Genomic DNA, 12,730 nt, shown 5'->3' with positions numbered 1-12,730 from the left:
TCTCTCTCCTTCTACCTCTAAGACCTGTGTCAGTTTTGACATTTATAAACTCTTGAAGTCAGATTTTTGTAGCATCTTGTGACAGTTAACTTTTCTACCCAACAAGATCCAACAATAACTGAAACACTGGTAGGGATGCTTTCCAATGCTGTCATCCCAACCTACAATGGACAGGCGCTAGTTGTTGGGCTGTCTTGTGCAAAGTACTGAGTTCTTTATGGATCTAGGAACTGATGGTGATTCAGGTCTTTACTCACTGAGGAGACTATCACCATCTTTGAAGATTACTGCTTAATTTCTGTTTTAATACTTTGCGATCCACTGAGTCTTATAATTAGCATTCAAAACATTTTCGAATGTATTATATAACTGACATTGTAACAGCATTAGCCTCCTGATACTGCACATTTCACCTAAGTAAGCCATTTCCACATTTAAATTGCTTTCAGTAACAACATTGTCCTTATCATCACTATTTTGCTTGCTGAACAAAGGCAGTGTGTTTCCAAGTTGTAATTTCTTCTCTACATACTAGGCTGTTAATACCAAAGTTTTTCTTCAGAGTCTAATTATCTCGAGAGGCAAGTAGAAACTCTATTAGGAAAGATCCTACACTGTAGGTTATTTTTATGTCATAAACACTGCAATCCATTCTCTCAGATAATAGTAATTTCATGCTATCAGTATAGTCTTGAAAGACATTAATGCAAGAGCAGACTGTGTTTCCTCTTCCAGGAAAAAAAATCCACTTATGAAAAAATTATATGGGAATTATTATTGATCTGAAAGCCTGCAAATGCTGCTAGTTGCATCTTCTTTATGTTTCTTCACTTAGGAAAGAAGAAATCAAAGTTCAAATCTTTCAAAAAGTTTTTTGTTAAAAAGAAGAGGAAAGAAACTTCTTCAGGGAACAGCAGTCTGAAGCTATTCCAGTCAACAAGTGATGTGGTGGCCTCACATGACATGCATGCTAGTTTTGATTCTGAAGATGAACACGAGTAAGTCTTTGGACTGTGGCTGGTAAACAAATACACTGCTGCTATGAGATCTATAGATTAAAGATATCCTAAATTGCTTCCTCTTCTTGTCCAGAATGCTGCACTCTCAAACAGTTGCCTTTTTCAGTAAAGTACAAATTAAAATGCTTGAGGCAGGGCAAATTACAAATGGAGAGGATGGGGTGCAGCAAGAAATAATAATTAATAAAGCTTTTGTTTAAGCATAAGTAATCCTTGGGTTATTGTTTCATCTTCAAAAAAGGGAATTGGGTACTTAGCTTATATTTTATCAGAATTTTCTTATACTCCTAAGACATATCTCCCAAGTATTGTTAAAAAATATAGACGCCTAACCATTTATGCCAGTTTTTGAAAGCATGAAAGAGATAAGGGGATGACTGCAATTGAAATCAGCAGGAACCAGAGGCTCTAAAGCTTTTCTTTCTTCTGCATAGCTAGGATTCATCTGACCAAAGGATAAATGCCTGCATCTGAATGAGTCACCAGCTGCCTTTTACAATCAGCAGATAGATGTCAGCATTTCTAAGAAAAAGCTCATACCATTCTTGTGTAAACGTATGAAGTTAGTCTGATGAACCATGTTCTAGATGTGCCTGTTTCTCCCCACTGAGTGTAAGCAGGAGCCTGGGGTGACTGGCTCTAGCACAGGTGCCTATTAGTGTCTGAAGTTAGACAAGATGCATCCTAGTCTCTGCACCTTGATACCTCCTGTCGTCATTAAGGCTTTTCCAAAAAATGTTATCTATTATATTTCATCCAAAATTAACCATGAGAAACGGGATACAAAGTTCAAATGTGTTCCTGAATGGACTGGGGGACCTCCGTCCGTGGATGGAGTGCAGCTGGGAGCTACAGCTGTGCAAAGAGACAGGAGAGGCAACCCATCCTGTCCATTTGAAACGGCACGGTGCGATGCAGCCACTAGGCAGCGCCAAACAACCGAAAAAAATTACTAACAAGTAGTAGTATATTGGCAAGGGTAGCAGTAATCCAGCTTGAAGCCCCAGGAGTTCCGGGTTGGCAGCAGCAGATCTAACAGTGGGTAACACTGTTTTTGTTCAACAGTATATTTTTAAGACATAGATGGTGAGATTTTCTCTCCCTCATGCACTGCTCATCAAGGTCATTTCTGAGTGGGTACGGACTTTGGCTGGTTTTGCCATGTCCCTGTGCATTGCTTGCGGGGTTATAAAATTATTATTTCTTAATACTTGTTTAGATAAAGACCATGAAATACCAGGAAAGGAAGGAAGCATAATGAGAGCACTCATAATCTGAGGAGACATCTAGAGTACCTCCACTACACATCTGGGAGGTATGCGTCTGCTAGGAAGAGAAAGCAAGGACAGCATGCAGGGATAAAGTGCACATGCAGTAATGCTGCTTAGCTGGCAGCTCTTGCAGTCTTTGTAAGATGTCGGTGCACTGAGCAGCCATCACAGTCCAGACTGACACTTACTTTACAAATTGCTGTAGCTCTCCGACCTTGGATGCATTGCGGAGATCACATTTTCACATGGATAAATTGTTCTTCTAATGTCTCTGATGCATTAAGAAGAAACAGCAGGCTTTCCTTCCTTCTGCAGCAGGCATACAGATTAACTTTTTCCTGCAATTGTTTTATCAGATGTATTTATAGCAGACATTGCAAGGAAAATGTTACTTTTTGCCATGTTTGTTTATGTTTCTGAATGTCTCTGTGACAGCACCTAGGATCCAAAAAATACACACAACTATTTTTCTAGGGAGTCTGTTCAATTAGCTTGTTAGTTACTTGAATCCAAGCAGTTCTGTATTCTGCTTTGCCATTTCATAGCAGTCGTATTTTAAAAAATTAAAAGAAGGAATCCCCAGAAGAAATGCCATATGCACACATTTCTGGTCCCTGCTCAGTTGAGTTGTGAACTAAGCTGAGGAAAATGAGTGCAAAAGACCTCCTAGCAGCCAGCTTTCTGCCCATATGTCTCCCCTAACATTCCCATGAAGAAACAAGGTGTTCATCCCCCACATGTAACGTTTTTAAGATAAGTTACATGCTGCATCCATCGCAAGTAGGAGTCAGAACATGAGAGAAGCTACCCACAAAGGTTTCTTTGCTTCTTCTCACCAGGCCACAAATAATATCCCTGAAAAAACATAGCCACAGGCTCATAAGGGAAAATCCCAAGGATCTTGTTGTAGAGCACAGGGTCTCGTAAGTGCTTAGATTCACCTGAATAGATTCACCTGAGTTAAGAGTAAGAGGCAAAAGAAGTCTATGTGTTTTCACTTGTTTGTTATGTTATTCTAGGGCCCACAAGGGCATTATGGGAAGCAGAGCTTTGTCTCACGACAGCATTTTCATCCCTGACATTGGACAAGAACCTGCAAGGCCAGTAAGAGTATTTTCTCAAGAAAATGTTTCTGATCGAATTAGAGCTCTACAGGTAATTTGCACAATGTACTTTTTTCAAACGCAAGTGGAATGCCCTTCCAGGCTTGATTTCTTTCATAATGTTAATAGTCGAATATTAGATTAGCAAGTAATATCTGTCTGCAGCTTAATCAAATGTTGTGCTTATTCATCAGACAGAGGTATCTTACCTCGGTTCTACTGAAAAGGTATTTGTGAAGTGAATAGGCTGTTTGGCTCCTAAAGAGAATCTCTAATGTGAGATGTTCTGTTCTATTGACTATTCAGTTACAAAGATAACATAAAGGTAACTTGCTGACCTGAACTAGAAAACATACTGGGGAAACTTCCGTCATGATCACATGTTCATGTTTATTTTGCCATACTGAAGATGAAACTCCAGCCTACCATGAAATTGGGACCTCCACCTCCGTTTGGGTATCATGCAAAGAGGACAGATGATGCTGGGACCAGTTCTGAGGATGATGGATTACCAAGAAGCCCTCCAGAAATATCTTTGTTCCAGGAAATCCTAAGTTCAGGCACGACAACGAGAGTGAGTAGTTCTGGTGTTGACAAAAAACAGTGTTTAATTACTAGTTTCACCTATGTGTGGAGGCAGAATGAATTATTTGGCTTACTATATGTATCGCTACTTTACCTCCAAACAATTCAGAAATACCTTATTTGAAGAGAGAAAGTGCTCTACCTCTATAAGCAATTACTTAAAATCTCTGTTCCTGATGAAATGTAAAAATAATTCCAGAACATGCAGAACTGGAAAAGAAAGTGTGTTTGTGTGCATTCATGGAGATTCTGTTTTTTTAGGCACTACAGAGAGCTGCCAGTCTTAAAAAAAGTCTGAAAAATTTGTATTCTTCCTTGAGCATGCTGATAAGAGAGCTCTCTTCTTTAATGTTTTTCTAGTCTGTCATAGAAAAAAGAATCATAAAATAATTTGAAACTGTTTTGTCTTTTTAAATGGTAGTTTTGTTATACATAATTTCATTCTTTATTTGTGTGTCTTTGTCTTTATGTTTGCAGCATCCTTATTAATCTTTAAGACTACTGAGAAAAACAACTGATGTTGTCAGTATCTGTGTGCTTTGTGTAGATGATTTCTGCTAGTATATCCATCTCATTTGTTGTCTTTTACTGAATCTCTTCCTCATTCCATCCCACAGTTCTCTGACTCTCACAAGCACCTTAGCTCTTTGAGTTTAGCTGGAACAGGCAGTGAAGAAGAAGAACAGGTAACTTCTACAAAATGTATTAAGAGCCAAGCAATTACGTGTAGTTATCACCTAAGAAATGCAAGGCATAAATATTACTTTTTTGCCTGTCTGCTGCAAAAACAGTCTTGAATGTATGTAGGTACATGTCCATTCATTTTGCCTTTTTAATGCCTGTCCTTCTAGTATAAAGTTATGATTGTTTAACAGCATAATTCTGACATCTAGTAATCTTCTTTTAACAATAATTAAGCCTTCTAAAATAGTTCATATCCTCTAGCAAAATTTACAGACGTGATTTAATCTCCAAATGCAACCAATCAGATTTAGACAGTAAAACAGTATCGTTTTTTTTAAGATGGGAAATTGCAGTAAAGCTTGGTTAGGTTACATGCATAGGTTAAGGGAGAATGGTTGTTAAGGAGCCATGAACAATATCTAGATCACAGAATCACAGAATGGTTTGGGTTGGAAGGGACCTCACAGCCCACCCAGTCCCAAACCCTGTTGTGTGCAGGGCTGCCCCCCCCACCAGCTCAGGCTGCCCAGGGCCCCATCCAACCTGGCCTTGGAAGCCTCTGATCCTCCGAAATCTGCCCTAACTCTTGGTTTAAGTACAAAATTACCTCGCACTGCTATAGAAACAGTTTAATGATAGTGACTGACATTACTGCTCAGGAAACCGAGGTGAAGTCTTTAGTGGGATTGTGGCCACGTGAACCAGCACAAGCTGGGAATTCTGCTGAAGTGATATTTTCAGGACTTGAGTACAAGCAAATAGATGACTTTCTTCAATCAGCAGTCAGATGTTCTGGCTGATTAAAGAGCTGTTTTGAAAGGCTCTAAAGAGTCCCTTTTAGTTGTCTGCAGCTGGAGTCGTGGGAGAAAGAACACGGGGGGTAAAAGAAAGAGTGTTTTCTAGAAATAGTAGGAGGAATGGAGGGGAATTGCTGAGAGGAAATAGAGAAGCTAGTCCTGAGCTCACTACTTCTTGCTAATTATGCAAAATGTATTTTAAGGCCAGCTGCAGCAGGGCTCAGCAAAGATTTCTGGCCTTGCTTGTTGGATTCCACATGAAATCCTTTGAAAAGCTGCTTATATGTAGCAAGGTCATAATATTTTTAAAGACTAAAAAGAACATGTGAAGAAGGTATTTCTTGAAATCTGGTGTAGGCAGACTGTAAATATAGTGTTCAGTCCAGATGTGTGTTGGCTAAGGAAGGATTTATGTCTCCCTTTAGTTCCATTACCTTCAATCTCTGACTCACTCTCTGCCTCCTGAGATGCCTCTGTGACTTTGTGGTTGCTCAGCTTTTTCCACACATCCCATCATTTAGATCACAGCACTCTTTATCCCAGTCTAGTTACAGAGTACAGCCATAAAGTAGCACCATCAGAATGCTTTCCTCCTGAACTGCAAGGACTGTTCAGCATTTCAGAGATTAGCTGCACTCCTACAAGTCAGAGGAGACTGCTTCACAGGGATGAGAAGTTTTGCACAACATAACACTGAGATTTTGGGTAGCAGTGACACCTTGCTGTGTCTTGGAATCCTTCCTGGCTCACACAGGAAGAAAGAGATCCCATCCACCCTTTGGAATGGGGCTCTTTTGCTTCCCCCTCCCCATGCTAATCAGCAGTACCAGCTGAGGGACAGCTGAGCTGTGTGTGTGTGAGGTTTGCAGGATGGGGTCTTCCTGCTGGTACCTCCTCCAGCAGAGTTGGCCGGAGCCAGGCTCTGTGAGACAGGCAGCTTTTGCAGTCAGCTCAGAGCTGGCATTCAGTTGGGCTGCTGAAATGTAAGTGGAAAAACAAAGCAGATTCTCAGCTTTCCAGTGTATTCGCCAGCGCTCAGCACTGCCAGAGAGAAGATATGCAAGTTGTCGAGGAAAAGGAGTAGTCAAAAAAAACCCAAAAAAACAACAAACCAAAAAAACAAGGCAGGCAAATAGTGATTTGCCTTGAAAGAGAACATGTGCTGTGTCTTTGTCATGGAGCTGAAATGTCAATGTATTCACTGCTAGGTACTAATGTATAATGCAGCCATGTATCGTTTGTTGTACATTAGTCATGTTTGAGTACTACACTGCAGATATTGTAGAGTGGAAATTAATGAGAGTATCCATTATTCAGTGGCTGAGATGCTTTTTTTTTTTTTTTTCTTTTTTTTTTTTCTCATAACTGAAAGCATGATTGAAAGCTGTGGATGCAGCCTCCCCTAAAATCAATGGCAGTTTTTACCTGGCCATTCAGGAAGCTGTAGCAAACCCTAGGTATATTACAGAATGTCCTTTATCTGCAGTGCATAATGCAGAACTCTACTTACAGAAAATGCTGATGCTTTTCCCTTACCTAAATATAAAATCAACACTGTTCTCATGTAAATCCATCCTCTTTGATAAAATACCACTTCCAGAGTCTTCCACCCAGCAGAACAAAGTATGACAAACGAGGAAAGCTTTTCTGATGAAATGAACTGGAATTTCAAGCCTACAAAGGGAGTCTTATCAAGAATTGTCAGAGGTTGTGTTAATGTTATGACAGATAGATTAGAAATATCATTTTGCCTATTTGCCAAAACTGAATCAGAGAGAAAGGAAGAACCCTGCTTCAAGCCTTTTTTTCACAGTTTTTTTAGTCTCCTTTTTGTGTCAGTTCTGGGACTTGCGTAGTTTTTGTGAAGCACAAGGGAAGCTGAATCCCAGCTTTATGAAAGTACTACATCCTTTGGAGCACTCAGGAGTTGTTTTTGGATGGATTATTGTTCAGGTTGGAAGTTCCAGGCCCTAGTAGGAATTGTCCATCATTTCCTTTCCCAGAATAGTCTATAAATGAGATGTTACATTTCAGGTAAACTCCCTAGTTATTTCGCAAATGTGAGTACATGAGGAAAAAAAATGCAAGCTGACTTTGGCATTGATGTCATTGATTTTTTATTCTTTTTTCTTTGGGAGGGTGTTGTGGAGCTGGAAGAGACAGATGTGGTTTAGGAAGCTAGAGATGTTCCAACCAGACATAACTGTGGATAGGAGCATAATAGGCACAAAAGCTGGAGGATGGACCCAGAAAGGAAACCAGCCCTTTAGGCTCTGTGACAAAGTACTCTCCATAAATCTGTCTGCTAAAACATGTTAACCATGTATTTTTGTGCTTTAGATCTTTTAGTTAAATAAATATCAGTTGCTCTTCCACTCTGGACAGTATACCTTAATAGTCATGTGGCTAAAAATTCGCTATTGCTAATAACAGTGTTCTGTGTGCAACATTAAGAAATACAATGTTTTTTAAAGGACCTCAGAAGGAAAAAGAAGCAGCCTTAAAATGCAAATAAACATGCCCTTTTCTTTATTGTTAGATTCATGTATTGGTTTCTTTGTCTGATTTTATGCTTGGGGATTTTTTTTCAGGTTACATTGGGTCCTCATTCCAGATCTCGCTCTACAGATGGGCAGCTGTACCCTAGGCATGGAAGTGCTAAAATGAAATCTCCCCACGACTCTGACAGTAGCATTTCACCTGCTGCCAATTTTGAAACTCCACCTGAGCTTTCCTCGTGCTTGGATAACTCTGCTGCTAAACATAAGCTTTTAATAAAGCCCCGGAAACAGAGGTCCAGTAAAATGAGAAGATTTTCTCAGGTAATTGTGAAAATAAGCAGCATCACCAATGACACAAAAACAGGAAGTTCTTTCTGGACTTTGTGTTTCAGATTCAGATGTGATAAGAAAAGGCATATTGCAGCACGGGTATTTCATTGGTTGTTAATAGCTGTTATTTCATGCGACTAGCAGCAGCCTAAGTATTATCAGATCACTTGTCAGCTCTTATGACACAGAAGTTTGTGTCACAATTGAATAAATTTACCATGCAGTACAATTTAGTATCTTGTCTGTGATGCGGAAGTTGGAGCTGAGTGTTTCATTTCTTACTTAAACAAATAAATTGGAAAGTGTTAGCAATTAGCTTGTGTGCTTTTCCTGGTCTGAAAGATCTTTTGAAATGTTAGTCTCTGACAGATTTGATGGAGGAGCTGCTTTAACTTCCCAAATGTAATTGGACTGATTGTTACAGAAAGTACAGAAATAATAAGTGGTGATCTATTAGCTGGAGACAAATTCTGTACATTAGGACTCTTGAATTCAGCCCTCTCCCTATCTGCAAAACCTTTAGAGCTTTTACGTGCACTACAGCACTACAGACACTTAAAATAAGTCTCTGCAGAAAAAGAACAGTGTATTGCTGATCTTGTTTTTTAAACCATCATTTTACAATATTTTCCTTTTTTTTTTTTTTTTTTTTTTACTGTGAAAGGCATAGCTTCAGTTTACTTCTTTCTTCTAGGAAGTAAAGTTTACAGTTCTTCCTAAAGAACTTTATTGTTTGTGGTTTCTTTTAATGTTTTCAATACATTAAAGCTGTTAAATTGGTTTGCTTAACAAAGGATATATTATTCTCTCTGTATTTAAATGTGGCTTAGCTGGTATTTTTTCTCTTTTTCAGAATCTCAGTGTAATCTTTGGGCTTGGTAGAGCACTGCTGTGAACAGCATAGTGATGAGGCCAATTATTTGGAAAATCATGTAAAGCAATAAACGCCTGATCAAACCTCTTTCTGCCTTGTAAACTTGTTAGCAAAACACTTACGTTGCTCTAAAAGTAATGCTTCCTATTTTTTTCCAAGGAAACTAAAACAGATCCGAAGTGCACAAAAGCACTATTTGATGAAGCAAAGTCTCAGCTACAAAACATGATTTTCCAACAAAGTCACCACCATTAGCTGTGCATTTTTACCAGTGATGAACAAGAGACTGCATGCTGCACTTGTAAAAATCTGCAAGATGCACCACCCAGCCCTCACTGTACTCATGCCCACTTTTGGTCTCCATAAATATTCACCATCAGTAAATGTCAATAGGTGCCTTTTTTTTTTTTTTCTGCATGGAGGAATTTAATGACACACCTTTGATTCACACACACTTCCATGTCAGACACCGTTGTGTCAGACCACCCCTCTGCTGCCATCTGTCACACAGCAACAACGTGTAATGGGATATTGGTGGGAAGGTTCAACCTCCACTGCCATCCCACCAACATCTACCCCTGGCATCCTGGGCCAACATCAGAAGATGGGAGGTGCTACTTTTGGAGCACGTCTCATACAATTGCTTTGTCCATTCTACCTATTAACTGACATTGATTGAGCCCTCCTGGTTTTTCATGAAGAGTGTTTCAGTGTTTAGATAATACATTATTAATATTTGCCTGGCCAACCCTGCCTGTGCACTTTGCTTCTGGCTTATCTGTACCTTCTTTTACATTCCTGGGCCCTCACTAGAAGCACAAGAGGCATTGTAGCTTTGTGTTCTTTGCATTGCACTTGTGAAACAAGAAACTGGGAAAATCCTAATATCTTCAGAATATGAATTTTGTGTTCTTAGAACAAGGGCCCATATCCAAAATATATATTTAACTAACAAACTGCAGTGAATCAGTGAGCTAATATATGCACTGTGTGAAAATGGATATTCAGCAGCTTAATAACATTTTCAAATAATCCTGTATATTTAGCCAGTCCTTAACTGAAATGTAATCACAAGATCTCACTGGTAACTACATACATATTTGTGAACTTTTATGAATTCTAATTCTTGGGGGAAAAAAAAGACCTGTGCACAAAGGAGGAAAGATTATAATGCTGTATTACAGTGTGATCAGACAGAAAACTGCTGCATGGGAGTAGATAATCAGCTGGCATAGTGTGTCAGAACCTGACAGGCTTCTTAGTTTTTTGTTCTTCCTTCGATGTAGGTTTACTCTTTAGGAAGAATGGCTTGTTTTATTTTTATTGCTATTGTGGAGTAGCAAAACACAAAGGGACACATTTTCTCTTTCAAATGCTGCTTTTTGCTTAAGAGCAACACAACATATCCAGTATGCTCAGAGGAATCAAGTGCCAAGGACGCTCCAATGGTCATTGTTTTGATGAACTTCCCATCTATAAAGGCATGAAAGCCCTAGTTGTGCAGAAAAGAATGTCACTGATTGCTTTTATATTGGTTAAATACATTATTCCCAAGTTTTGTAGATAAAAATGCATCCAGTACGTAGGTTCAGAAAACAGCATGCTCAGTGTTGGGGGCAAGTTTTGCCTTCCTGTCTAAGATCTTGGTTGTAAATGCCGTGTTTAAAAAAACAAAGCAACAACATACTAATCTGCACATAGTGATAGAGCTTTCTAAATTCCTTTCTTGCAGAGGACCCAGTCTGAATCTCTGACTGACTTGAGCTGTACACCAGAAGAAGAAGAGGATGATGAAAAGGAGATGCGTGCAGACTTGCCAGATGCTGTATTCAAAACCAGTGATCAAGAAGTGCCTTGTGGCACATCTGCAGCACAGGATGTGGCTTCCTGGCAGAAGTCCAGGATGCCTGAGGACCTTCCTCCTGCTTCGAGACTGGCAGTGACTCAACCCATTTCTGAGTCTGCTGTTGCACAGGAAGCTTTGCTTCCAGAGAATGAACCAAAGGGCTTCCAACCAATGATGGATACGTGTGTGAAGACTGAGTGCTTGCTGCTGTCAGAAGGCAAAGGCTCCACAACTTCTCTAAATTCCGCTCCAGACAGAGAAGTACAAAAGCCAAAAGATTCCTCAGCAGCATTGGTTCTGTTGTCTGGGGATGTGAGTAGCAATGTATCAACTAGTACTTTAAATAAAGGAAACAAGGAGCTTCCTTCTGTGTTTTCAGCACATGAAATACCATCTGAAGAAGATATTTCAACTGGTCAGAATAATAATATTTGCTTGGAAGGGTTAGAAGAAAACATACAGAGCGATGATCAAGTACCTGTGGAAATGTCCTGTAACAAAGAGTCAAAGAAGGTGGTTGCTGTGCCATCAGAGTCTAGCAAGCAGTTTTTCATAGGTTCTTTCCAGCCCACGGATTCATTCCATGTTTCACATCCCTCTTCTTCATCCCAGGTGGGATCATATGCTTCTCAGTCTCTAGAGAAAGCAAAGACTGTACAAGAAGCAGCTGCTTCTGATAAAGAGAACAGTCAGTCACTGGTCCACAAAGAAGAGATTTTGGGAAAGAAAAATGAAACAACCGCCAATGAACTCAATGCTTTGAGAAAGTTTTCTGTCTCCTCTGCACGGGAAAGGCCAAAAACCAGAAGCCTACATTTTCCAGAAGGTTCATTGTATGAAAATCCATTAAATACCAGGTTCTTCCTGTCCAATGTGAACATCTCTTTGAAAAATGACAAGTTGAGCAAAGACTTGCAGAAGGGATCAGATGTGGAAGATAGAAAAAGTAGTGACAGAAACCAAGCTTTGCTGCCAGAATCTGACTCTGAAAACATGGGCCAGTCTACAGAAATTTTGGCTGACGGTGGTTCTCCAGCTGTTGATGCAGTTCCGGTGCAAAGTGATTCTTCTGCAGTATCTCCGAATCAGCAAAGCTGTGAAGATAAAAATCCTTTTCAAGTAAAACTTAGATCTACCTCTCTGTCCTTGAAATACAGAGACCACTTGTCATCTGAATCAAAAGGAATTAAAAGATACAGCGCAGAATTTAATTTAGAAAATCAGGGATTGACTTTATTTCTTAAAGATGATAAGGCAGAGATCAAAAAAACAGCCGATACAAATATTGATGGTTCTTTACATGAAAAGATCAAATCCAAAGCAAAGTCCTCTGAACAGCTTAGTAGCAAACCTCCGTTGCCTAAAAAGCCGGTCTTTCAAAACACAACTGTTCCAAATACTAATGCAAGCAAGGAGAAGCAGGACAAAACTATTCATGCTCCAGAATCCAGAAATGAAGAGAGAGACATGGAGAAAAGGACAAATCCTAGTAAAGTGCCTGGTAAGACTCTTGATACTTTGTAAAGTTGTCTTAACTCTTGAAGAATGACCTTCCCATGTGTAATTTACACATTCTGTTGTGTGAATCTCAAATCTGGTGAGCTGGAGCTGAGGGCTCTGCCTTTGGTGATCCCTCATTCTTCCATTCGATTATTAAAACAACAGCAGAGAAGAAGTAGCAGGCAAAGTAAGGCATTTTTACCTGAGATTTTTCTGTTTC

The 12,730-nt window shown here is 39.6% G+C and overlaps 1 protein-coding gene across 3 annotated transcripts in view; it reads left to right on the top strand.

The window, feature by feature from the left end:
* The window catches only part of CRACDL (CRACD like), a 62,173-nt gene that overhangs the window by 35,761 nt on the left and 13,682 nt on the right, over positions 1 to 12,730 (top strand). For all 3 annotated transcript variants that reach the window (XM_085213753.1, XM_010727693.4, XM_010727687.4), the window contains exons 3-8: positions 836 to 998; positions 3,310 to 3,445; positions 3,803 to 3,967; positions 4,596 to 4,664; positions 8,051 to 8,281; positions 10,897 to 12,511. In XM_085213753.1, the coding sequence (XP_085069879.1) occupies positions 836 to 998; positions 3,310 to 3,445; positions 3,803 to 3,967; positions 4,596 to 4,664; positions 8,051 to 8,281; positions 10,897 to 12,511 (2,379 nt within the window). The remainder of the gene's footprint in view (positions 1 to 835; positions 999 to 3,309; positions 3,446 to 3,802; positions 3,968 to 4,595; positions 4,665 to 8,050; positions 8,282 to 10,896; positions 12,512 to 12,730) is intronic.

Source organism: Meleagris gallopavo, chromosome 1 (assembly GCF_905368555.1).
Source record: "Meleagris gallopavo chromosome 1, MGAL_WU_HG_1.1, whole genome shotgun sequence".
Taxonomy (NCBI): domain Eukaryota; kingdom Metazoa; phylum Chordata; class Aves; order Galliformes; family Phasianidae; genus Meleagris; species Meleagris gallopavo.
The sequence above is the reverse complement of the archived record's forward strand: the minus strand, read 5'-3'. Positions and strand labels throughout refer to the sequence as shown.